Source organism: Aspergillus flavus, chromosome 2, assembly GCF_009017415.1.
Source record: "Aspergillus flavus chromosome 2, complete sequence".
NCBI lineage: Eukaryota > Fungi > Ascomycota > Eurotiomycetes > Eurotiales > Aspergillaceae > Aspergillus > Aspergillus flavus.
In genome coordinates, this window is record NC_092409.1 from 3744061 (window position 1) to 3768736 (window position 24676).

Consider the following 24676-nt stretch of genomic DNA (forward strand, 5'->3'; position numbering starts at 1 on the left):
CTCCACGAAACAAAAGCTTCATTCAGTTAGAAGACACTAAACATTCGTAACCAGTGACTATGAAGCTAAATTTCGCTTCGGGTCTGGTGCTGGCCCTCGCAACCGTGGAGGCGGTTGGGGCACACTCGTGGTTCAGCAAAGCTGGTATGTAACCATCACTGTCTTACATTGCGATACTACACAGCCGATACGGTTTCTGAAGATGAAGGTCTATGCTGACAAAAGGTCCATTGTAGTGTACGACAAATGGCATGAATCAGAACTGGAGCGGTGGCTTTCCGATCATGGTACGACTCGCCTCATGGAAACGTCTTACACATCGCAAGATGCTAACTTGGTGTATAGACATCCCGTATCCTTCTCCCGCTGATCGCAAAGACCTCGAAAGCGCTGTGAAGGTAAACTGGAACTCGAAAGTCCAAAAGCCCTTGGGACAAGCAGCGGACCAGGCTACCGATCAATGGCATCAAGCCAAAGACTGGATTTTTGATACGTACGTCCAGAACGGAAGGGCGTATTACTTTGTCCATCACTAACAGATGCAAACAGCTGGTCTGATTCTCATCTCAAAGCTTTTCTTGATCGACATGGTATCCCTGCCCCTCAGCCGCGCAAGCGCGATGTCCTGCTCAAGACGGCCCGTGAAAACTACGAAGCAATTGCCAAAAGACTCGGAGAAGCTGCTTCTTATCCTGGCAACTGGGTCTACGAGCAGTGGACTGAGTCCGATCTAAAGGAATGGCTTGACGAGCGTGGCTGGCCGGTGCCTCAGCCTACAACCCGTGACAAGCTGATCGCAATGGTGCGTCGCAACGCTAGACTAGCCAGCCTACAAGCACGGAGCCTCGCTGCTTCTGCTTCTAAATCCGCAGATGCAGCTCAGGCTACTCTGAGTGAAGCGCTATTCAATGCGTGGTCTGACTCCGACTTGAAGAAATTCCTCGACGAACATAATGTCAAGGTGCCACAAGGCTCTAAGCGCAACGAGCTGGTCGCACTGGCCAGAAAGCACCGCGCCTCCCTCGTTAGCCAGGCCTCTTCTGTAGCTTCTACTGCATCCCAGAGTGCTACCTCGAAGGCCTCAGAACTATATGGTGCTGCTACCACTAAGGCTGGCAACGAGTATGCCCGAGCAACCGATGCCGCACAGCTTAAGGGAGAGGAAGCCTTTGAAGCTGCTGTCGCAACCTGGTCTGACTCCCGTCTCAAGGCCTTCTTGGATGCACGAGGAGTCCCTGTTCCGCAGAGCAACAAGCGTGATGAGCTTCTTGCAAAGGTTAGACTAAACAAGCACAAAGCAGCCACTGGCTGGAGCGCTTGGACTTTCGACACTTGGGACACTGAGCACTTGAAGTAAGTCATCGTTTCATGTATCCAACCAGTAACCGTTTTGCTGACCTCAATTGGAGGAAATACCTGTCTTCAATGAATGCAAAGGCAGCTCACCGCGCAGATCTGACTCGGGATGAGCTGGTGAAGCAAGCTCAAGATACTTACGCTAAAGCCTCCAAGGCTGGAGGGGCAAACCTGGCATCAGCTACGTCATACATGGCGCAGGCTACTGACGCTGCCAAGTCTTCCACCTTCGACACCTGGTCTCATTCTGAACTTAAGGCTTACCTTGACTCATATGGTATTCCGGTCTACCAAGGCTCTAGCCCCAACGAATTACGCGCTGCAGTACGTCGCAACGCCGAGTACTTTAGGTACGGTACTAGTACTCCTCAAGGAACAATCTATGCCAAGCTCCAGGATGCTACCAACTGGCTCCTGGATCAGTTGAAGATCGGAGCGGCCAGTGGCCGGGCTCAGGGTCAGCGGGCTGCTGAGAAGGCGCAAGAGAAGGCTGCGGATGCTGCGGAAGAAATGCGAGCGGAACTGTGAATTTGGGGAGTCTAGGGAGTTTTTAATCTCGGTCACGATTTGATGACTTGTAACAGTACCTTTTGATTCTTCGTCGTTTTCTCTTGATTTATTTTAAACATGCAATGATAATAACAGTGGTTGTGCTGCTCAACTTTGCAAAAGTTTATAATGGCAATATCACTTATCTACTACCCTATGGATGTTATAAGTTGTGGTGGTAGCAGGCTTAACATTAGTCCTTATAATAAGATGGCATTCACTATGACCTAGAAAAATCCCAATATATGCGGCTCACATTTGAGCGTCAATCGAATCATGTCTCATGCGAAACAAACAAGAAAACCACTCGCATCGCTTTTAAAAACACCAAATCTTGAATTTTCCATCAAGGTACATCCAACCTCGTAGAAGCTTCAACCCCGCATTCCATCATCAATACGCGGTACCATCCATGATGGGCGTTCAATCGCAGGGTAATTATGCCTTCGGGGCCTCGGGATCGCCTTCAGCAACCAATTTTCCCACGACCAAATACTTCTCCAAAAAGCGCTCCTCCCAGGACTGGAGGTTTTCCAATGCTTCCGCATCAAGATCCTTGAGGTCATCCAAAGGAGCCTTCAGGTCCTTAGTAAGCATCTCCTCGTCGAAGCTCTGGCAGGCCAGTCCACGGGATGCGTCTCGGCCAGCGAAGTTCTCGTAGGGGCCACCCTGCACCAGAATGAGTTAGTTTCGTGTGTATTCGTTATCGTCAACCCGACGGGCACAAGGTAGCGCATACCGGTCCGTAGAAGTTCCTGCCAGGGGATACATCGAAGACACGACCGCGGACAGCTAGATAGACGGGCTTTCCATCGACACCGTTGAATTCGAGCAGAGTGGTGGGGGTGAACGTCCGGAAGACGATGGGCGCAGGACCCTTGGGAAGAGTTACGGGCGCCTTTGGTCGGAATTGCATGTACACCAGAACGGCGAAGAGGGAGAGGAGAAGCAGGTTAATCGGCGATGCAATTGACATACTAAAGAGGATCTGGGTTAGTTTTCGATCGTGTGGAGGACCAAAACCGGTGTTTGCGTTGGTTGGGATACTGACACTTCGGCGGGCGGCGGGACTGCCCCGTCTTCTAGAGTTTGTGTTAGTATGGACTATGGGTTGATGTGTCTCTGAAGATTCATTCAACGGATGATGTATCAAAGAGACATACGTGGAGAGGACATAGTTATAGTTGTTTGTGAGGAATATCGTTGGTTTTGGTTGGACAGAGCAGTTGACGTGGAGGATGAAGCTGACGGAGGTAAAGTTGGAGATGACGGAAGAGAGCGCTGGGTATTACTTGTACAGTAAGTAATATTTCACTGTGCTTAGTGTCCAGCCCAATGCGGAGAAATAAGCCGATGCTGACAGCGGTATTACTTACCGCACGTGAACCCTTTCGAGCTAGTCTGAGCTGCAGTCTCAGCTGCAGCCTGAGAGTTCAGGCCATCAATCCATCCATGGTTTGCCCGAAAGTCCTCACGGATCTTTAATCCAACTCCACAGGCTTGTTGTATCACTTTATGCCAGATTTCTTGAGTCCCGTAGCACAGACACCCGAGAAAACTGGATTTCTCCTCCTTTTAATTTATTTCCCTGTTATTTTTAGTGTTCAGGACCGAGGAAAATCCACACCTCGGATGACTTGGGGGGTTTTTAATGGTCTGGATGAAGATCATTATAATCGTTATGCTATTATGGAGTCCTAGAGCTAACCTCGACTACTAATCATAGTAGCTGATGAACCCAACTAACGGGAGACTAACCACGAACTGTTAGTCAACCAGAATTACTGCAAATCGCTGAAACAGGACCCTTTCAAGGGCATGTGCTTGTTCGGGTGCCATGACTTTCATTTCTTCTTGCTGCCCCCTCAATCAGGCGAGCCTGATAGTCATCATTATTCATTCTTTCTGCAATTGTTCATTCGTTCCTTCACTCGTGTTGAGCACTGTGTAATTTCTTGGAATATCCTTTTGCTTCAATTCTTTTCTCTCTTTCGGAGTTTCTTTCCCCTCTGTTTTTCTTATATTATTGTTTTTTGTCTTTAACTAACTGAGCGGTTTTATCCGTGTCGCATTTGAGTCCCTGTCAGCAAAACCTTCCCTTTGTTGACGTGCATACCGGACAAGGATTGGTCGACATTTTCTCTTCTAATTGTTGAATGACATGCTGGCATGTCTTTGCAGGATCCCACATTGAAAATAAAATCAGCCTATTTGTGACAGGGATCATTTTTATCCTCGTTTGCGTTCAACGTCCTGCTTTTGACATCTTGGACCTTCCTTCTCTAACCCCCTACTCTTCCTTTTCTATAACCGTTGAGCGAGTCAAGGTATTTGAGGTATGTCAACCTTCCCCTTGCATCATAACTTGATCCACTGACGATCATCGCTATCCCTAGCCGCAGGAAGATCGATCGCGGTGTCTTAGATCAAAATGTGGTTGAAGGTTTCATCGAATTTCCATCGGTCGAAGAAGCCGGTAATTGGAACTCCTACTTTGGTCGGAAAGACCTTGGATGATAATGAATACCAGTCCTTTCCTCTTGTTTCTGGTGTGCAGAAAGAAAACAACAAGTATCATGCAAAAACTTTACCAACCCCGCCGAAGTATGTGCCAGCGAGGAAGAAACACAGCGATACACTCTCTAACCCGTTTTAGGAACCCTTTGGATCCGCGTCGGTCGGACACGGTTGGGATCGCAGGGAAATCATATTCGCAAGATACTATGGCGGACAGCCGACGTACACCCTCAATTAGTTTGACGCAATACCTCCCTCAGGACTCGGGCACCCCCGGTCGAACGGATAGTCTTTCAATATCACCTCCCGACTCGCCGGTTTTCCTTGGCCATGGGCCTGCTAGTCTAGGCAGCTCTCGAGTCTCATCCCTAGAGGACGAATTCGAACAGTACTTCGGGGGCGGACAGACGGAGAAAACATTCACCAGCCACATACCGGCTCTGCGCAAACACGCAGATAATCAACGAGAAGATCCCACTCCTTCGTTCACGCGACCGGCTACCGGATGGGATACGTTCTCCCGCGAGCCGAATAACATGGACACATTTGCGCCCGCGGCTCCTGGGTGCACGTTCGAAACACACATATCCTCCGATGCTAGACCTATAGAGTCTCGTAGTTCGGACGTTCTCAACTGGGGCCGAGAGCAGAAAAGAAAGCTCTCAGGAGCCCGTAGCCGGCCAAAAGAAAGTGACCTCTTCCTCCCGCCTAGTTCACGAGTGCCTTGGAAAGGTGCCAGTGGAAGATCTCCGATAGTGGAACCTCTGCAAGAAAAGCCAAGAGCCAGATCCTCATCTCGTGTGCACTTGTCGAGGAGTTCCTCTCAATTAAGAGGTCGAGAGAGCCCATCGCCCAGTGGCGCATACCTTGGTGGTTATCCTTCCGTCGTCACGACTATCACGGGTGGTGAAGCAAACACGAAGGTTCCGGAGATGTATGTGCCAAGCAAGAATATCCACCGAACAGTGTTTGAGGACCCGACCCCTCCTGCGACTAGCGCAAGCAGCCGTGCTCCGCCACGCGTCAATCTACCGGAGCCTGATCTCACCAATACCCTTGCTGATTTAAAACTCACCAACGAAGATGACTTCGGCCTGCCTTCGAGCCGTTTCAGTGTAACTACCTACGAGCCTACAGAAGCAGGCAGTTCAACCGCGACAGGAAGTCCGCGAGGGAGTATCGACGCTGCTTCCCAGTCTACCGAGTATCAATCTTCCATCATGTCCAGAAAACGTCCCGTTCCCAGCGCGGTAGCTCCGGGGAAGAAACCGTCAAGGAAACCCACCCCGTCTCAAACAACGAACGAACTTTTGCCTTGCACCCCAGAGCAACATACCCAAAATCGCATCGAGATGTTGGAAGCAAGGAGAGACTACCTTACACGCCGCAAAGCAAGCATCAATACTATGATTTACGAGTTGACGCAAGTCATCCAGCCCAGTCCCATTGCTTACGATCTGGCCGCAAGGGACGAGGTCAAGAAAACGGTCGCCAGCTTAAACAATGAGCTAGCTGATATTAATAAAGAAGAACACGATGTTGGCATGAAACTATTCCGAGCATGGAGGAAGCGTGACGAACAGGAATGCAATGGTGGCAGCAGTGGTTTATGGGTTAAACGAGTGACCAGCTGAACAGCGATTATCTCGGCCTTCTACGTTCTTTTCCTTCTCCTATTATTTCCCGTGATCTTTCTCATCGACATATTTCGCTTTAGAGCCTTTTTAATTTGTTGACAATTTTCTTCCTTCTTTCTCTCATCCTCTGTGCTGGGTTGTCTTTTTCTGTCGTTCAAGATCTATTGGCCAAGTCATATCCTTTCCAGCGTTGCATATACCCTAAATGAGCGTTTTACCAAAAAAGAAAAAAGAAAGTCGCATCTTAAATATTTGTCTAATGATACAGACGGCGCATGAGCAGCAGTTACTATACAGTATTCAAAGAACACCAACAGGGCCACTAGTTGGATTGTAACCCCATAGTTTCATCGGTTCTGTTGATCCACGATTTCGAGTCGACCAAGGGGGCAGCCTTGGCCTATCTGGTTTGGCTTCGGTGGGATAGAGGTATATTGAATTGAGAAAAACAATATATGAGTTTGTTCAGATACTGCAAGTAGCGATGAGGCCCATATGGCAACCCTCCACCTTTGTGCTCATGGCTCGTAGCTCGTTGTATATCGTGAAAATAGCGTAGTGCCGTCCTCAAGAGAAACTTATTTCTTTCCCGACTTCTTGATGCCCTGAGAACCAGTGTTCAATGGGCCCTTGCCCTTGGCCTTGTCCAACAACTCCTTCTTGGCCTTGGCCTCTGGTTGTAGTGAAAACAATCAGTATGGAAAAGCGAGATTTAGACAATGAAATTCGATTTTCATACCAGCTCTCTGCTTTTCCTTAAATGCGAGGTCATCCTCATCGAGCTCCTTCTTTTCCTTCTTGGCAGCCTTCAAAGGCTTGACCTTGCCACCTGGTGTTCCAAGTCAATAGACGCCCCGTATATGATAGCAGATGCGTGACATACCTTCTCTGCTTGCACCGCCCATTTTTATTTGATTATATAGATAGCAAAGGGATAAAAGCAAGCGACGTGCAAGAAATAACGTTGCTGATCAAAAGTGGAAACCAAAGGAGGGGGACAGAGAAAAAAAATTGATGGCGCGAAACACAGCTTATCTTGTTGCCGCCATCTGCGGGGTGGCACTAGGGCTGTATTGGGTTAGGCGCGAAATCTCCTCCTTGACACCGCCTTCATCAACTTCTAGATAAAATGACCGGGAAAGTACCGCGTCGAGTCATCTCTCATCCCGACCTATCATCCCGATATCGTGTCGTTCGGCTTCAATTTTCTATATCTATTCCTTTTGGCTCCAAGGCCATCATCTCACGTTTACACAAAATTGCTTCCTGGAGAAGACTCATGTTCAATTCGAGACGGTAGTCGAAGTTGGCAAGGGCTCGTGGCATCTCTAGCCGGTTGGACTTTCTCAATACACTTCCCCCAAACTTCATCAGCGGAAGCGATCTTGCTAACCGAGGATTATTCTTCTTGTCTTTAAAGCTGCTCTAAAGGCCAGTCGTACTACATACAAATCACCTCTGGTCTTTTCTTGTATAAGTCAAGTGGAGAACCTGTCGCATCATGGCTTCACGTCGGTCGAGGTCTCCATCGACCCCTTCTGAGGGTGAGATCATCGAATCAGGTTCAGAGACGAAGGCAACTACGTCGCACTTTCCTCTTAATGGCAACAGCGTTGACCGTCCCACCAGAGCCAGTACATCACCGGCGCCCAGATCTCCAGCATCTCTAAGCAGCAGATCGTCTCGTCGCCGGAGATCGAGGACGAGATCGCGTTCCCGGTCCCGCTCTCCCTACCGAAGCTACAGAGGACATAAGCGTCGACTTGACGATGATTTTGATGATCGACGGTTCCGGAACGACATCTCGCGACGCGGCGGATACCCGTACGATGATCGGTACTATGATCGTGGTTCCTCACATAGACGGCCAAGACCCTATCACGACTATGATCGGGAGGAAGATTATGGCGGTGGTCTTCGATACAGCGATGACTATGACCGACGTCGGGATAAGCGCCCTCGTACTCGAAGCCGAACACCACCGTACCGCGAAGTCCGGAAACCTAGACAATACTCGGGTGACGAGTGGGAAACTCCTAGGGAGGAAAGTGTAGCTTCCAAGGATGCTAGAAGAAGGTCGTCTACTGAACAGTTAGTGAGCGAACGAGGGCAAACACCCGTCGCTCGAGATTCTAAAGGTGATACTGAAACTCGAACGAATCAGGTGCAGCAAGGTTCTGGAGATACCATGTCGCTTACTGAAGAAAGGTATGCTGTCACTGTTAGTTATATATGTAGTGTCTTCCTCGCTGATTTATGTTAGCACAAACGCAACGGTTCAAGACGCCCACAGAGAGCCTCAACCGGCCGAGCCGATTGACGAAGCGACCCAATTGGAGGCTCGTCGGAAACGGCGTGAGGCTATCAGAGCTAAGTATAGAGGCCAGGCTACGCCTTTACGTTTACAGGCACTCCATATCGCAGGCGATGGGGCCTCGTCTACACCTAATAGCGAGCCGGTTGCAACCAACAACGCAGCGTCAGGTATGTGGATTTTCGTCTGTGTTCCACCGAGAGGCTTTAAAGCATTGTTGAACTAATACGAAATCTCCTCTGCAGACTCGCAACTGTCAGCTTCCGAAACACCAAACGACAGCACTGGAGAGGCGTTCTCCGACTTCAAGATCGGCAACGTTGCTGACTTAGTTAATGATGATGCTCCCGTGGATGGAACTGATAAAGATGAACCTTCTGCAGCGGACTATGACCCCACCCTTGACATGAAAGCTGAGAGGGAAAGGCATACAAGTGCGGACGTTTCTGCGGCGTCATACGACGAGACTCAGACCACCAAACAAGATGTTCTAATCCCCGATGCTGTTCCAGTGCAGCAAGAACAGCCTAAGGCGAAGGATCCATACGACATGTTTGCAGAGGATGATGATGATATGTTTGCCGAAGAAACACAGGATACAACACAGCCAGCGCACGCATCGGCCGTGCCGGCCGTGCCTCAGCCACAGGAGCTCGATATCAGCATGATGGACAATTGGGACGATCCGGAAGGATACTACAATGTGCGTCTTGGTGAGTTGATCAATGGGCGGTATCATGTACAGCAGAACCTCGGCAAAGGAATGTTCTCATCGGTCGTACGCGCGACCGACTCGAAAACTGGTAAGCTGGTTGCAGTCAAAATCATTCGACAGAACGACACCATGAGGAAGGCAGGTATGAAGGAAATTGGCATCTTGGAACAGCTTCGTGAAGCCGACCCCGACGATAAGAAGCACATTATCAAATTCGAACGCTATTTCGATCACAAGGGACACCTCTGCATGGTTTTTGAGAATCTCAGCATGAACTTGCGCGAGGTCTTGAAGAAATTTGGACGAGATGTTGGGTTGAACTTAATGGCGATCCGGGCGTATGCACAGCAGATCTTCCTCGGGCTAAGTTTGCTTCGGAAGTGTAATATCCTCCATGCGGACTTGAAACCCGACAATCTGTTGGTAAATGAACAGCGAAACATTCTCAAGGTCTGTGACTTGGGCTCTGCATCCTCGACTACGGAGAACGAAATTACACCGTACCTTGTGAGTCGGTTCTACCGAGCCCCGGAGATCATCCTGGGAATTCCCTACGATCAGGCCATTGATGTATGGTCCATTGGCTGTACGCTGTTCGAATTGTACACGGGCAAGATTCTGTTTACGGGGCGGAATAACAACCAGATGCTACGGTCGATCATGGAATGTCGCGGCAAATACCCACCCAAGCTTCTGCGAAAGGGATCGCTGACGCACATGCATTTTGACGACATGTTAAATTTCCACAGCACCGAAGAAGACAAGATCACAGGGCGTCTGGTCACGCGGGTGGTTGACTTCAAAAAGCCCACTCGGGATCTGAAAACAAGGCTGATGGGCAAAGGTACTCGCGGAATGACGGACAGCGAGGCAAAGGAGCTGGCACTGTTTGTGGATCTGCTGGATCGCTGTTTGAGTCTCAACCCGGAGAAGCGGTGCACGCCGGCTGAGGCTCTGAAGCATCCGTTCATTTCGCGGCCGAAGGCTTAGTTCGTAGCCTGGAGTGGAGCGCCAACTCACCGTTCCTTGTATATAGTATAATGTGTCATCGTAGTATACTTGTGTCTACTCAATCCAATCGGAATATACCACCGTTCCCATTTCCATCGGTCGAAGTTGCCACTTATCTGATTGCCGGGTGGAGCAGGGATTTGGAATGTCCAGACCAACCCTCCGTTCTCTCGCGATGGCAAACATCAGGCTGTCTGACTCAATGGATGATGCAAAGACGATCCCGATCCCCGATCCACCGTCGCTGACGAGAATGTTGATAGTATTATATAAGTCTATATGCAAGGATCCGCCGTGAATGTGAGACGGTGATAGGGCCGGTATGGAATCCCCCCTCCGTCGATTTCCACCGCCACGACAAAGTCTCACTCTGCCAACCGCGCGGAAACGCAACGAGGCAAACAATAATTGCGGAATTGCGGAGAAAAGGGAAAACCCAGAGATCAAACCAGTCCAGAATGATGTCAGCTATCTAGTTGAGGAGGCGTCCATGTTACACGTCTATCCCTTGACAGTGTCCATCTCAATTTCAATAACGGACCCTAGCCAGTCAAAGAACAAAAGGTCATGACAGTCGGTATGACTTCATCATTGCAGATGGCTTCGGTCGACCGTTAGAGTATAGGTCAGAAAGATAAGCATCAATATTTGCAAGACCTATCAGACTGGAATGCAGATTCCCTGACGTCTTTCATGTATATTTCCTTTTACTTTTTGGGTTTCTTTTCTTTGGTTCCCCCCTGGCGGAGAGACTCTGAATAGGGACCCGTTCTTAAGACTGCTCTTATTGTGTCTGGGGTACAGAATGCAAGTCAGTTTCGTAAAGTGTCTACGGATGATGATCGTAATCTTAAAAGGTTCCTTATTTGTTTCTCGGGGTTTTGGAGGACAGTAGGTGTGGTGGTACTGTAGACTGTCTTTCCTTTCCCTTTTTTTTTTTTTTTTTTTTTTCTTCTTTTCATTTGTCTAATTGATTTTTATTCTGGTTTATGTATGTATGTATGTATTTATTTTTTATTTTGTTGGAATATGAAATGCCGAATTTAGATGTCCATCTCAGCCGAGATTCCCAAGATCGGGAGATTTATTATTAGGATCCGTATATCAATTTAGTGAGTGGGCGGTTCGTTACTAAGTATGGTAACCGGGAACCGGAGAAACCTGAGGAGGATCAATATTACTGCGGATGATCTGGTTCTGATTCTCATCATCGTCAATGGCTGAGTACTAATACTAGTACTATCAAGTTCAGCCGAGCCAATGAAGAAATCTCCGACTCATCCATTAGTGCCAATAGGGGTGGTTTTGTTCCAGGTGGCTTCCTGAATTTTCAGGTGCGTCGACGTAGGGATCATGTGAGATCTGGGTGGTCGATCTCACGACTTCATGGCAATGGATGGGGATGATCTGTCAGATTTTGATAAAGTAAAAACAGGTCTATTATGGAGTATTCGGCTGTATATCAGGTAGTTCGTATGGGAATCAAGTGGAGCAGAGCAATAGAAAAGTCAGTCAGGAATGGAATAAATCAAATCATTCATAACAAGATGGTTGCATTTACTCTATACATCCATCTAGGATATGGGATGATATGAAAAGGGGACTGAGATGAAGTGTTAGTATGTACCTAGCTACTTAGTAGCAGTTCGACAAACACCAAGAGTGCGTGTGCTTTTCTGGCCCGTGCATTCCCGGCAGCGGCCAGAAACAGGGAGCCACGGACCGCCTTACTTTGGCGCTGGATCTTCACCGACCAATCCCCCACCGCCCACTGGAAACTTGGATTTTCAACGACGGAACAGCAAACGTGGCAGCAGTGCAGAGCAGCCAATCATCGGCCGTCGGGGCTGTCACTCGATGTTCTCGAAGCGGATGAAGATCCGCGGTCATTGGGCGTGAACTTGCCTCACTTCTTGACTTTTCTTACTCCTTAGTTCTTACTAGTCGGTGGTTATCTCTCATTGGACTGGGTGGTTTTAGGAGCCTAATTTATGCTAAACGGGGTATTAATTATCAGAGTATACTCCATAAGGTTTTTCTTGTGAGAAGCGGTGTGAATGTGTTGTTTGACTTAATAGTCGAGGTGGAGTCATCAATGAAGGAGTGAAATGTTCCACTATCACCGTTCAAATGTCGAAAAGAGTGACTTGTAAAGTTGTACATACGGAGTAGCGTTGGATCCTCTCGGTTAATATTCTCTATCCATGACGACGGGGGGCAAGGATAGGGAAAGGCAAGGCAATGCAAAACAAAAAACGCCTCGCGATGTAGTCAGCATCATATCTACTCCGAGTAAGATTAAAGCTCCAATTCCAACCCATGTTCGAGAGACTACCGTTTCTGGACGATTACAGGTCATTAGTTCCAACAGTCCTCTGGTCCAAATCCCCCTGACCAACCTTTCCCGTCTGGATTGCTGGCCCTGTCATTGCCTGTTGATAGGTGAAGGTGGTTTGTGTGTTCGAGGCTATCGATCAATCTGGGACCTTCCCCCCTTCCCGAGGTCTAGATTGAAAAGTTATCCATCTTGAGCAACTTACTTTGGGTGGTGGAGCCATGAGATGAGCTGGCAATCTGTATCTTTCCCTTCCTCTCCCTCTCTCTTGTTCTCTTGGCAACGGCAATGAATAGGCTACCCGGAAGACAGGCTACCGGAAGGAAGGTTGACAGCCTGTCGAAGTACCCTATGGGTTCCATCGTCGTACCCCATGGGTTGTTTCTTCAGGTTGCACATCAGTTTTGGCTTTCCTTGAGTCGGTCAGTGAGGCAAAACAAACCGTTTCGTCCATGTTCCTCATCAATAGAGTGCCAAAGGCGGTGGGTCAAGGCGGGCGCCCCTCCCAGCCTCATTGTCATTTTCTCACTATGACCACCGGTTCAAGTAAACAGAGTTTCATGGCTTTGTTCTCCCATGAAATCATAAATTGTCCCGAAAAGGGGGGGGTGTGGTGGGTTGGAGAGGTGGAGAGAGGGGGAAAGGATGGAAGTTCTTCCGTCAGATCAGAATCTCGACCGTCCTGAAAAAGAAAACAAGACGATTGAACCTTGGACGAGTTAGTCGTAGTGCTTTCCCCATCAAATGAGACAATAAAAATTGCCGCCTTCAGGTTCAGGTGACACTTTCCAATCAGGGCGTCTTCCAGGCGGATTAATCTTCCATCCCTTCCGGGTTCAGCGAATGCGCTCGGACCAGCGATTGAGAGAAGAAGAAGAAGAAGCAGTGGGGCGACGATGAATCTGCACCTGAGAGGCCTGTCACACTTCCACTGCCACACCGCCTCGCTCTCCTACCTAACCAGTGATTCATGGCTTAGGCCGGAATCCTGATGAAAAAAAAGAAGAACCCCACCATTCATCGAACAGGCAAAAGAACGGCTCCGTCTACGTAAAAGTGGTCCCCCTCCATTCCCCAGGCAGCAAATCAACAGGGCGCAGCCGGTTCCCATCATTCACAACATTTCACTGCTGCTACTCTAACTAGTATGCTAGTATGCTACAGCTCTTACCGCAGTCGATCAAGAGTACAGCCACTGGGGCCACTGGACGGCCACTACTAGGTAGTCCTACCGTTGCCTTCCATACCTTCGAAATTCTTAACTTCCATTACCTTGTGACTGACAAGGCAAAAATCGTTAAACTGTAAAATATTGAAGTCATAGAAGGATTTCTTTTTTTTTCTGTTAAAGTGCCCTTCTTCTTCCACACAGATGTACATATGTATGTCGGCAGGATTCATGTAGGGTTGACTCATCCAAGAGATCCACATGTGGGCATATAATTAATTAGTCTAATCACATCTTACCTCCTTTTTCTCCATCATTGCGTCGGTGATTACGATCTGAGTCAGGTATATCTACAGTTCCGTAACTTGGTTCGTTCGTGTCGGAAGGGTTAATGAAACCTTTTTATGGATGCTTCCGGAGAGTTGACAGAGATGGAGATGGAGAGAGCCTTTGGCCACGCCCCAGAACCAGCGGTCCAACCCATCAGCGTTTCGCCTTCGGTCGTTGGTTGGATGCGTGAAAGGGCCCGGCCTTGTCGGTGGAGATGGTCCGTTCCCCTCCTTTCCTATTTGTAGCCGAACCCTCTCACTAGTCTTCGCATCATACATCGTCTTAGCCCCTCTCCGTGGGTCGCCGTCGTTTCCAATCAGCGTCATCCGTCCTTCTTGCATGCTTAACATGTAACGGAGAAGTTACATAAAAGGGGAGGGGGGGGGCAAAGGGATGGTTGATTCGTTCCGACTCATGAGTGGTCGGGTGTTTCCTGTTTCTGATTCGACTGCTATTCTTGAGGTTGAAACCAGTCTGAGGTAATTTTTGACTGGTGGTTGAAGTTGGTTGAAGTGGTGGTGGTGGTGGTGGTGGTTGTTGTTGTTGTGGCCACTCTGGACAAGAATCCGATGACCCACGAGTGTTTCTTTTTCGCCCACGTATTTAATTTCTTCTTGCTGACTGATTCATTTTTAGCCTTTGGGGGCCATCAATTAAATTAAAATAAAATCCGATTTTAAAAATAAATAAATAAATCATTATTTTTTATTTTCTGCATTTTGAAATTATTATTCGTATTATTCGTACTATTATTTTTATTTTTATTGGGATTTTCCCTCTTCCCCTACTGCGTTTCCCTCCTTATCGTTATTGTCCTCTTGTCTTCGTCTCCAATCCCCATATACTTACTTCTCGCTCTCCCTCCCCATCCCATCTCTCTCTCTCTCCCTCTCGCTCTCCCTCTTCTGTCCCTCCCGCTTCCTCCCCTTTATATCACCGTTTTAATCTGTTTCGTTTTTTTATTTGATTTGTTCACTGCTCTCGTGCGTTTCATTCCCTTTCGGATTCAGCCCGGACAATCCCCCTTAACTATCCACCCACCGCTGCCACTACCCCTACATAATACAAGACGGTCGGTACTTGTCGGCCACCTTATATCTATCCGCTGGCCACTACTGTCCGCCTCCAATACCAACCTCCCTGGTTTGCTGGACTACCTACTTAACTGGTGTTGGACATTGATTACTATTAAAAACTAAAAAAAAGTCTCTGGGCTGTGCAACATCCTGAACGTTGCCACAACTACCGGCGTCTACTTACTACATCGGCCACTGCCAAAAAAAGACATCGAGATCTACAACTGGATCAACCTCGCCACTTGGATTTCCCCATAGGACCTGCATTACTCTTCCCGTTGACAGGCGTCTCCATTCCCTTCATGGATCCTTAAGGCGACTTCTTCTTGTTCCGTGTGCTATATAAATGCTGGTTTTGGATGTTTAAACCCGTCCCCACTGGATACTAAAGGACCATTCTCATACCGGATCACCGACTTTCTATCCCTTACTTCCTTTGATCAAAACTCTCTCTTCCACCCGGACGGAGAGAGTTCCCTCGTTCTGGTCTCCTTGGATCCACTTGATTATCTTTGATCACCCTTATCTCTTTCCCCTTGACTCCCGCTGCCCTCATGCTTGCTCCATCTCCTCCGTTGAGCATGTACCCTCCAATGCTCCCCACCCCTCCGCCCTCTCCGCCTATCACCCGCTGTTATGCGCCAGAAGACCGTTTGGGACTGCTCTTGGCCAACCGGCTGGAGCTGATTGGAATCCTGGGAGTAGGTGCTTACGGTGTCGTCTACACAGCCATTGACATCCATACCAATGTGATGTATGCGGTCAAGGCCCTCAACAAAGCTGGACTAGATCCCCGCCAGCTCAAGTTTCAGCAGCGCGAGATTAAGTTGCACCACATGGCCAGTCAACACCCCAATGTGGTTTCCTTGGTCCGCATAATGGATTCCGTCGACTGCACCTATGTAGTCATTGAGTTCTGCCCCGAAGGTGACCTGTTCTCCAGTATCACGGAGAAAGGCAACTTTGTGCACAATGACCCCTTGGTCAGACGGGTGTTCCTCCAAATTCTGGATGCTGTTCAATATTGCCATAACATTGGAATCTACCACCGGGATCTCAAGCCGGAAAACATCCTGGTCACCGACCAGGGTTTGACCGTCAAGCTTGCTGACTTCGGCCTTGCTACCACGGATGCCTGTACGTCGGATTTCGGTTGCGGGTCGACTTTCTACATGTCACCAGGTACGCCACCCCTTTTCCCCCTTCGTCATTCCCTGTCCCTTTCGTCACCGACTGAGACCAGTGGCTAACTGCAACAAAGAATGCCAGCAACCAAATCCCCGCCCTATGTCATGGTATGAATCCGCTCCCAATGATGTCTGGAGTCTGGGCGTAATCTTGGTCAACCTGACCTGTGGCCGCAACCCCTGGAAGCGTGCCTCTCCCGAGGATTCCACATTCCGGGCCTACCTGAAGGATCCGTACTTTCTCAAGTCCATTCTTCCTTTGACCGATGAGATGATCTGTATCTTGAGCCGCATCTTCGAGTGCGACCCAAGAAAGAGGATCACCATTCCGGAATTGCGCACCATGATCTTGGAATGCCCGCAGTTTACCATTCCTCCCTGGGGTTCCATGAACGGGCCAATGCCGGTCGGCTTTGTCAATAACCCACAGGTCCCTGTGCACCACATCCCTTCGGATGTCTATGATTCGCAGTCCTCCGTCTCTTCTGGCTCCTCCCATTATTCCGACTCGTTGCAGTCAGCGGTGTCGGATGCGTCCTCGTTCACGGAGGGCTACCCCGACGTAGACAGTGTCTCGTCGATGTCTTCCGTGGGACTGGACTGCGAGGCCGATTGCAAGAACACCTTCGCGCCCACGGAATCGATCACGTGCAGTGATTTCGTTGAGCCGCTGCTGATGCCTTTCCCACAACCTATCCCAGTCTCTGCCTACTAAGCAGCGGACCCCTCAAAATTTATTTAACGCAGGTTTATGATTTAACGGCAATACCTTTCGAATTCCCAGGGATATACCTGATCATTCCTTCGACTATTTCTAGGTTACATCGCCTTGCATTTCTGAAGCGACAAGTGTATTATTTCACGGCGCAGAAAGCCTTGGAGAGCAGGTTTTTTGGACATATGCCTTAATTTCTTTCTTTGCACCCTTTCCTGGATTTGTGGATAATACCCGAATGGTTACCCGCTGGACACTGGCCGGTGAGCCGGAGTTGCCTTCTTGGACAGGTTTCCGCCAACTCGCTCCGCGAGGTTTTTGGATGTCGGAAACGTGAATTCTGTTTTATTATTAATACGTTTTTTTTTCCCTTGTTATTTGATACATCGCTCTCTTTTTGGGTGGAATTTGTGGGTTTTTATGATACACTTGCTGTCATGATGGTTGATTGTTGGCGTTCACTCCCCTTGATCCTTGTTGTTTCCTCACCTTGGCATCGAAAGAAGAAAAGAAAATACCCCTGGATCAAGACAGCATTGCATTTGTTTCCTGTTGGTACGGAGTTTGTGGAGGGCCGTTCTGGATATTTTGGTTATACTTTCGCTCTTTTCTCGATGATACCTGGGAGCCGGGGAGGGGTGTCTCTCCGCTCTTGATCTCGTTCTTGATCTTTTCGTTTCGATCTATTAGTACATAGTTTCTGATCTGTTGGCTTGACACGTCGAGCCAAGATCCGTTCGGTTCCCCTCTGATGGAGGTTTGAGATAGCCATACGAGAGTTCACCCAGGTCGTCCGCACATGGGCCGATTCTAAGGGGCAGAACCAGAGTGAAGCGTTGATACAACGCGATAAATAGAGATATGACGACCGCGATCTCTTCGTTCTCATCTTTCTTCTGCTTTCTACTACCGACCTCTCATTTCTCAGTTTTTCTCCCTTTTTCAGTTTTTCTCCCTTTTTTTCTTCCATTTTTAATTGAGTATCCACCGGAAGGTGTCGGCTATGACGCGATGAGCTTAGACTTTTGTTTTGCGTTTATTCCTGCTCTAGACGGAGCCAATCTCATTGCGCTTTGACATGGCGGGCCAAGGGCAGGACCGCTGGGCTTGCGTGGCACGGCCAACCTTTGCAACCGTTCTTCGTTGGCGAGCGATGACACTACCTCATGCGTTATCTGTTCCAGTCTTGAGTTCACGGTGGGTCCGGCGCTTACAGACAGCTCCGCCAGATAGCTTCATTCTGAAACGGAGATTGTTTTAACCGAGATGCCCTGGCCCTTGAGCACTGGTGTCATTTCAACGGCTTCTATTTTTATCAGACTGCGTCTGACGTGCCCGTGCGAGCTCGCACAGGCCATGAACTTGTTTCCTTTTAGTCGTATGTATGTATAGACTATTCCTTATACCGATGTATTATTATGATCCACGTCATCGTGATCTCCTTTATACTTATCCACAGCGAATAATTTACCGTCCGCCGGGGTCGAACTAGCCGCGCAAGCTGTCATTGATTCCAATCTCATGGTGAAGTATATAAAACTACCGGATAACTAATCGTTTCAAGTCCCTACATGTTCCTGCCACCAGTAACCCGAATCGTCTCACCCGTCACATACGAGAACAAGGGACTGGCCACGGCCAGGACAGACTTTGCCGCCTCCTCGGGCGAGGCAGGTCTTCCCAATGGGATATCCGGGTACGTCTGCTTCTGCTCGCCCACGCCGCCCTGGCGCGACTCCAACTGCTTTCCCGGGATGCCCAGCGCCACCTTGGTGCCATCCGGTGTGGTAATGAACGCGCCCTTCTCCTTGGCCGCTGTCAGCCGGGTCTGCACATGGCCAAAGGCAATCGTGTTCGACCGGACCCCGAACGCGGGACCCCATTCTTTGGCGATGGTCCTGGTGAGTCCAACCACTCCGGCCTTGGCGAGGGCGTAGTTAGCCTGGCCTCTGCATGACCGTTAGTAAAAAAAGGCTCCGATCATAGTGAAAGAAGAAAGACCATAAGATAGACAATGAAAAAGAAAGAAAGAATACATACGCATTCCCATGGATTCCACTTGTACTACTAATATTAATGATCACGCGAGGCTCCCCATCCTTCACCCGGAAGTACTTGGCCGCAGCACGAACCAGCTTAAACGGCGCCGTATTGTGAACAGCCAACATAGTATCCCATTGTTTATCCGTAATCTAGACCAATTAGCCACGCTTCACACAAACACATACACATATATGTATATATATATATATCATCAAGAAAGAAAGGAAGGGAGAGGAAACAAACCTTATGAATCACCCCATCCCACGTAAACCCGGCATTATTAACAATAACATGAATCTTCCCATTCCCGAACTCAGCCGCCTTCTTCACCAACGACTCGATATAGGCATCATCGAGAATATCTCCCGTAACAGCAATGGCCCGGTTCGGACTCGCGGCATTGATGGCGTTTGCTGTGTTTGTGGCTTTCTCTGTATATTCTTTTAGTAACTTGTCTTCTTTCTTTCTGTTTATATAGGCAATTCTATATATATATCTTGTGTATATGCGAGATGATATATATGTATAGATAGGCAAGGAAGGAAAGAAAGAAAGAAAGAAAGAAACATACCAGCATCAATATCAGCAATGACGACCTTAGCGCCTTCATTGGCGAACAACTTCGCAGTCTCGGCACCGATGCCCTGGCCGGCGCCAGTGATGATGGCGACTTGATTGGCGAGGAGGCCTTGGGGGTAATTGAGGTGGGAGGAGATTTGGGCGAGGCGGTGGGCCATTTTGCGGGTTTTATCTTTCGTTCTTTCTTCCTGTCCTTCTTTTCTTTACTTTCGTGGAGATTAATTTTGATAGATGGTGGGTTTGGTGGAGTGAGGTAGTTCTTATACGGGGTAAGTTGTGAGGGGTGTGTTGGGGTAAGGATGGTTAATGCATGAACTTTGGATACAGAGTTAATGGCGCGGATTGCTTGCCGAGGCCCGTGGTGCAGCCGAGTGCCGACATGCCTATTCTATTCTTTTTGTATGTATGGAGTTTGTAGATCGATGATATGGAGGGATAAAAAAAATATCAAGGTGCAATAATTGGTATCCTGGGAAATAAATAATTACAAGTGTTGTTCATGTGTTTCAAATGCAAATACAGCCCATCGCTTGCAGATATGCTTCCACCGTTCCTTCGTATCCGCGGATGATCTGCTGCAGCCAGCTCCCCTCCAGGTCTGCATTGCTGGACATGTCGATGGTGCCTTTCAGCGATGTCACTACCTCCTTACACTGTTGGAGTCGGCCTCGGATGAGCACGCGGCGCACTCGTCGCGTCTCCTCGGGCGCCAGTTCATACTCGCCGTACCCGAGTCCGTCGTTGCTCGCACAGACGTGCGCGGCGCATTGGTAGGCTATCCAGTAGTCGAACAGTTGTAGGGCCAATCCCAGGGTCGTTACGGATAGTAGCACGTGCGTGTTATCCTTGTGGCAGCTGTGGCACTGGAGGAACCTTCGACAGACCGATAGTGCATCCTTGACAGCCTGCAGGCCCTGATCAAATCGTGTATGGACCGGGTCAGCCGCGATATGTTGTAGACGGTTCGCATGGAACTCGATAGTCTCCCCACAGTCGCATACGGGCTGTAGTACGTTAGGGATATGTACGGCAAGTGGAAAGCTCGTCCATCCTTTCGTGATAAACTCTTTCCGGAGAAACGTCGGCGACATGGAAGCCGCATGCGTCGAATCGGGTAGCGGATCCCTATATGAAGTCACGTAGTCCGCTGGCGACTCACTTAGTGGTAAGCATGTATTGGCTGTGCTGGCTTGACTTAAAGGACTGTCTGTCAGATGTTGACTGGGCTCGCGCGTCTAGATTCACGACGACTTAGCTCGATGTTACAATTAAGGCAGGACGAAAGGAAGAACAAACCTCATTCTCGCTTTTATTCAGCTCTTGGTCCGCACATAGTGGCTCGGTGGCCTGGAGAGCCCTGCGTTTCGTGCTCCTCCCGGAGACTTGAGCTGCTGACGTCTCCTGAAGCTGTCCTAGTTTCCTCAATGTAGCTCGGTTTTTGCTGCCCTTCGGCTTACCAGACCGATTGGCGACCCGGTACCGACACTGCAACCCATGCCGGAGACAGCGGATGCACGTATTCTTTCCTCCTAGATTGCATTTGACCTTGGATTGTCGACAATTCTCGCAGGCGGCCCGGAGTTTGGGGCCATCCCCACCATTGCCTGAGGGTGTGTTGGATTCCACAAGCATTTATTACCCGATCAAGTGGGTGAGGGTTCGCAGTGAAATTGTATTCCGGCAGCCCAATCACTATAAGATTTTATACCGGTGGCTGACAATGCAAAACGTCAAGTATATTTAGCTCTGGGCCATTCGACCAAAATTAACAATAGTAACCACGACAATATCAGACAAATATCGCCTAAACACTGCTATATATCCCAGGAGAATGGTTGGAAGCCCAGATTCGTATCAGGATTTTTGAACTGACGGGAACCGCATATGAAGTCAGCCGTTGTGAAACCTAACGACTTCATCTGATCCACACTGGCATGGAGATGCCAACCAGCGTGGCCACTCTGATGGCTGGCGCTCGCAGCGGTCCAAATGACCCCAAATCTTACGGATCCGAAAAGGCAAATGCCAGATGCTTGGCCACCACCAATGGATCTTATAGGGGACTGTCAGCGGTAGCCACTTGGCTCTGGGCCTCCAAGCACAGAGTCTGGCAACAAGCTCAGGTGCAACATTGGGGGAGAAAGCTGTGGGGCCATCGAGGCCAAAGAAGTTTATCCATCCAAAACAGCCTTTGCCAGAGCGAAGCACTTCTGTCTGACGTAGCACCCAATGGTGAAATAGCATTTACTGTTGAGCAAGCGCTCAGCGTATGCAGGCCAGCACACACCATGTGAGCTGTAAATAGAGCCAAAATAATGGATGTCTAGTTTGCCGGTGAAAGTGAGCGGTGAACATGCAGTCTTGCGGGAACCTTCTTGTCTGGTCAGTGAGTGGCCTCCCCCCAGAGACAACAATCCTCTTCACCCCCTTTTTATTCTGTCCTCGCCAAATTCTATTCCTTTTCGTAACCAACCCTCTTCCAATTTTCCTTGGAAGCTAAGCTGCCGTGATAGTCAGCAAGGGGGTGGGTTAGACACATTCTCGTATTTTGCACTCCAGCAGTCAGCATCACATCACATCCCGTCTATTACATCGAATTGGATTGGATTATTGCTACCTGGTTAACTGTAACCTGTCGCTGCTCGTGTGATCCTGCGGTTGCCTCGGCGAATCACCCAGTCAGTTCCAGGAGCAGCTCTCAGCAATCCCACTATGTCTGTAGTCAAATGCCCTCAGTAGCCCAGTCAGATGAGCCACAGCAGCACACACCACCAGCACATGAAAGATCTGATGCGAACTACCCCAAAGATCGAACTGGCCCGGTCGCAGACGTTCGGGGACCCGAGCGGCGTAGATCCCAGCTCCCAGGATATACAAGAATCCCTGAAGTAGCAGCCACCCGAGCCCTATCTGGCGCGTCATCTGTTCAAGACCATACATCCGTAGCCCGTGGATGACGGGAAACACCGCTGATAGGCCCATGCCGACAAACATGGCGGCGCGAAATGGTCGCCACCGGGGAGTCCGAAATTGGGGCATAATCGAAACAAACACACAGCCAATCCCAATGGTGCAGATCATCGTCCAATATAACCGTTGCAGCCCAGGCTCACAGTAGAACCCATAGAATACACTAGGGACAAAACTGCCCACAATCAGAGCTACGATACCAGCATAATCAAGGGCATTGCCTATGCGCGCGACAGTCGGCGAGTGGTTCGAAATGGTATGGTACGTCGCAGACATCCCCAGACACACAGCAGCTCCCACGAAAAAGCAGGCGAAGCTAATGATGTCAGCCCGGGTAGCCGTCTCATAGCGGGGTGCTAGAGCGCGATGAAGCCAGACTGCCGCGGGGATAGCTAGCAATGATGGCAATAGATGCGTATATATATTAACCGTCTCATTGTGTATATATGTCAACGATTGGAAAGAGACCAGGAACGAGAACGAGGCTGGTCGATATCCACTATGGATATGATGATTGTCGCGCTGCCAATGAGGTAAGTCGTCCCAGTGCAGAAGCTTCTTGAGGACCTGAGGTGGCTGCTTCATGACTGTAGCTGCCATTGCTGCAGGCGTACTGGCTTTTGACTCTTGAGCCTTCTCAGTGGGGCGGCGTTGACGACTCGGCATATTTCACATGCAGGACGCAGAAATAACGGATGAATCAGATGGTAGGGGAAAGATTATTAAGCTCAAGATGGATTTAAAAACCAGGTACACAAGAGAAATGAAGAAGTAAACGACACGCCTAGCTAGTTAAAAAGACAGAAAACCCCCCAGCCAAAAGGAATGTTGTTGTTGGTTGAAGCAAACGTTGGGATGGACCGAAACGATGGATCCGATAGTATGGAAAAGCCCGTTGGGGAAACCGGACAAACCGAGCAAACACCCACCGGTCTTTCCCGCATTTCATGTGTGTTTATCAACTTTATCTCGATAGCTTCATGACGCAATTTCACTCCCCGTTGCATATATACCTAACAGCACAGCCATGTCACAGCGCGGGAAAAGGCCTGCGAGCCGCTTGAAGCCCGTGGCGGTGGATTCCCTAGAAATGGTGGGATTCGTTTCCAAAGGCGATCGCAAGTATGCCATTCTAGTGGGGTCGTCACATTTGTGGGACTGACTTTCCTAGATTGCTGGACCATAAAGCCCAGAATGACTACTTCTCCAAAATCGTCGAACGATACATGGCATTTTGTGCCCGCCACTCGGAAGACTTGGATGCAGCGTGGTCATCTCTTCCCACAAGTGCATCCGGCGATGCCACGAAGAACCCCCCGGCGGCTCTTCCCCAACCGAGAGAAACGCAAACCAAGATCAATACTGTTTCCGCATCAACCGAACTGTCCACCCTTCTCCTTTCCCTCCGTAAGCTTCGCGAAGCGGTTCTAGCCACTGCGTCCACAATACCAGTCTCATTTTCCCAGCGTGTCCATGTCTTCTCGGTCAAAATATCCATCCAAGCCAAGCATCCTCCATCATACTTCCCCTCTCTCCGCTACCTACTCGAGAAATTACACTCGCCCTCCCACCCGTTACCCGAATCAGAATTGAGAGACCTCATTTCGTACCTAATCCTTGATTACGCCTGCCGACAGGATGACTTGGTCGCTGCTTTCGAGCTGCGCGCCAAAGCGCGCCGTGAATATGCGTTTCAGTCGCCCACAATCGACCGTGTGTTAACAGCCCTAGCGCATGATAACTGGGTCATATTCTGGCAGGTCCGAAAAGAAGTGGACTCCTCCATTAGGGTGTTAATGAACTGGGCCGAAGATCGAGTTCGGAGACATGCACTCAAGGCTGTTGGTAGCGCTTACCTCAATGTTGGGGTGCAATGGATCACAGAAGGCTGCACAGGAGATAGCCGCTGGACGTGGGATAGACTGGTAGAGACAGAGAAGCTTGGCTGGCAGAAAGAGGGTGACAAAGTTATCATCCGAAAGCCGAAACCGAAACCCCAATCAGTTCTTGGATCGACTAAGAGCAATGCGTAATGACTGTCTATAACGAAGTTTATGTCTTATATTTCTCGTGTCATAACGTTATACTGCGTTGAGGCTGGCAAGCATGGCGTTTGGTTTTCAATGCTGATAGAGAAGAATAGACGAATGATAATATATTAGGCGTACTGATCC

General features: G+C 49.2%; 12 protein-coding genes across 12 annotated transcripts; 6 read left to right on the forward strand and 6 right to left on the reverse strand.

Moving 5' to 3' along the window:
- Positions 1-59: 59 nt before the first annotated feature.
- Positions 60-1884, forward strand: F9C07_2598 (uncharacterized protein; the record flags this gene model as incomplete). Its single annotated transcript, XM_041289875.1, has 5 exons — positions 60-144; positions 237-287; positions 346-493; positions 550-1353; positions 1410-1884. 5 exons carry the CDS (start codon positions 60-62, stop codon positions 1882-1884), a joined length of 1563 nt encoding a protein of 520 aa, XP_041143023.1.
- A 216-nt stretch (positions 1885-2100) lies between these two features.
- F9C07_2597 (putative DNA damage response protein) lies at positions 2101-3136 on the reverse strand. The gene is made up of 4 exons (XM_071510983.1): positions 3069-3136; positions 2957-2987; positions 2645-2882; positions 2101-2574 (listed from the first exon to the last, which is right to left on the reverse strand). Exons 1-4 carry the CDS (start codon positions 3079-3081, stop codon positions 2344-2346), a joined length of 513 nt encoding a protein of 170 aa, XP_071363876.1. The 5' UTR covers positions 3082-3136; the 3' UTR covers positions 2101-2343.
- Positions 3137-4336: 1200 nt separating this feature from the next.
- On the forward strand, positions 4337-6056 carry F9C07_2596 (uncharacterized protein; the record flags this gene model as incomplete). The annotated part of the gene is made up of 2 exons (XM_041289876.1): positions 4337-4509; positions 4562-6056. 2 exons carry the CDS (start codon positions 4337-4339, stop codon positions 6054-6056), a joined length of 1668 nt encoding a protein of 555 aa, XP_041143025.1.
- Positions 6057-6637: 581 nt separating this feature from the next.
- F9C07_2595 (translation machinery-associated protein 7) lies at positions 6638-6964 on the reverse strand (the record flags this gene model as incomplete). The annotated part of the gene is made up of 3 exons (XM_041289888.1): positions 6638-6732; positions 6799-6888; positions 6943-6964. 3 exons carry the CDS (start codon positions 6962-6964, stop codon positions 6638-6640), a joined length of 207 nt encoding a protein of 68 aa, XP_041143026.1.
- A 596-nt stretch (positions 6965-7560) lies between these two features.
- On the forward strand, positions 7561-11191 carry F9C07_2252815 (serine/threonine protein kinase; the record flags this gene model as incomplete). Its single annotated transcript, XM_041289889.2, has 3 exons — positions 7561-8267; positions 8323-8543; positions 8619-11191. The coding sequence occupies 3 exons, from the start codon at positions 7561-7563 to the stop codon at positions 10076-10078; spliced, it is 2388 nt and encodes a 795-aa protein (XP_041143027.1). The 3' UTR covers positions 10079-11191.
- Positions 11192-12457: 1266 nt separating this feature from the next.
- On the reverse strand, positions 12458-12955 carry F9C07_2593 (uncharacterized protein; the record flags this gene model as incomplete). Its single annotated transcript, XM_071510982.1, has 3 exons — positions 12458-12531; positions 12640-12783; positions 12877-12955. The coding sequence occupies 3 exons, from the start codon at positions 12953-12955 to the stop codon at positions 12458-12460; spliced, it is 297 nt and encodes a 98-aa protein (XP_071363877.1).
- Positions 12956-15406: 2451 nt separating this feature from the next.
- Positions 15407-16910, forward strand: F9C07_2592 (uncharacterized protein; the record flags this gene model as incomplete). Its single annotated transcript, XM_041289890.2, has 2 exons — positions 15407-16190; positions 16270-16910. The coding sequence occupies exons 1-2, from the start codon at positions 15563-15565 to the stop codon at positions 16908-16910; spliced, it is 1269 nt and encodes a 422-aa protein (XP_041143028.1). The 5' UTR covers positions 15407-15562.
- Positions 16911-18477: 1567 nt separating this feature from the next.
- Positions 18478-19690, reverse strand: F9C07_2591 (putative 3-oxoacyl-reductase; the record flags this gene model as incomplete). The annotated part of the gene is made up of 4 exons (XM_041289902.1): positions 18478-18859; positions 18951-19102; positions 19197-19384; positions 19525-19690. 4 exons carry the CDS (start codon positions 19688-19690, stop codon positions 18478-18480), a joined length of 888 nt encoding a protein of 295 aa, XP_041143029.1.
- Positions 19691-19864: 174 nt separating this feature from the next.
- Positions 19865-21315, reverse strand: F9C07_1263534 (uncharacterized protein). The gene is made up of 2 exons (XM_041284812.2): positions 20829-21315; positions 19865-20767 (listed from the first exon to the last, which is right to left on the reverse strand). Exons 1-2 carry the CDS (start codon positions 21162-21164, stop codon positions 20039-20041), a joined length of 1065 nt encoding a protein of 354 aa, XP_041143030.1. The 5' UTR covers positions 21165-21315; the 3' UTR covers positions 19865-20038.
- A 151-nt stretch (positions 21316-21466) lies between these two features.
- F9C07_2589 (uncharacterized protein) lies at positions 21467-21922 on the forward strand (the record flags this gene model as incomplete). The annotated part of the gene is made up of 2 exons (XM_071510981.1): positions 21467-21822; positions 21892-21922. 2 exons carry the CDS (start codon positions 21467-21469, stop codon positions 21920-21922), a joined length of 387 nt encoding a protein of 128 aa, XP_071363878.1.
- Positions 21923-22018: 96 nt separating this feature from the next.
- On the reverse strand, positions 22019-23448 carry F9C07_1263532 (uncharacterized protein). The gene has a single exon (XM_041284813.2). The coding sequence runs from the start codon at positions 23166-23168 to the stop codon at positions 22212-22214; it is 957 nt and encodes a 318-aa protein (XP_041143031.2). The 5' UTR covers positions 23169-23448; the 3' UTR covers positions 22019-22211.
- An 81-nt stretch (positions 23449-23529) lies between these two features.
- Positions 23530-24535, forward strand: F9C07_2226040 (uncharacterized protein; the record flags this gene model as incomplete). Its single annotated transcript, XM_041289891.1, has 2 exons — positions 23530-23624; positions 23674-24535. 2 exons carry the CDS (start codon positions 23530-23532, stop codon positions 24533-24535), a joined length of 957 nt encoding a protein of 318 aa, XP_041143032.1.
- Positions 24536-24676: the final 141 nt, after the last annotated feature.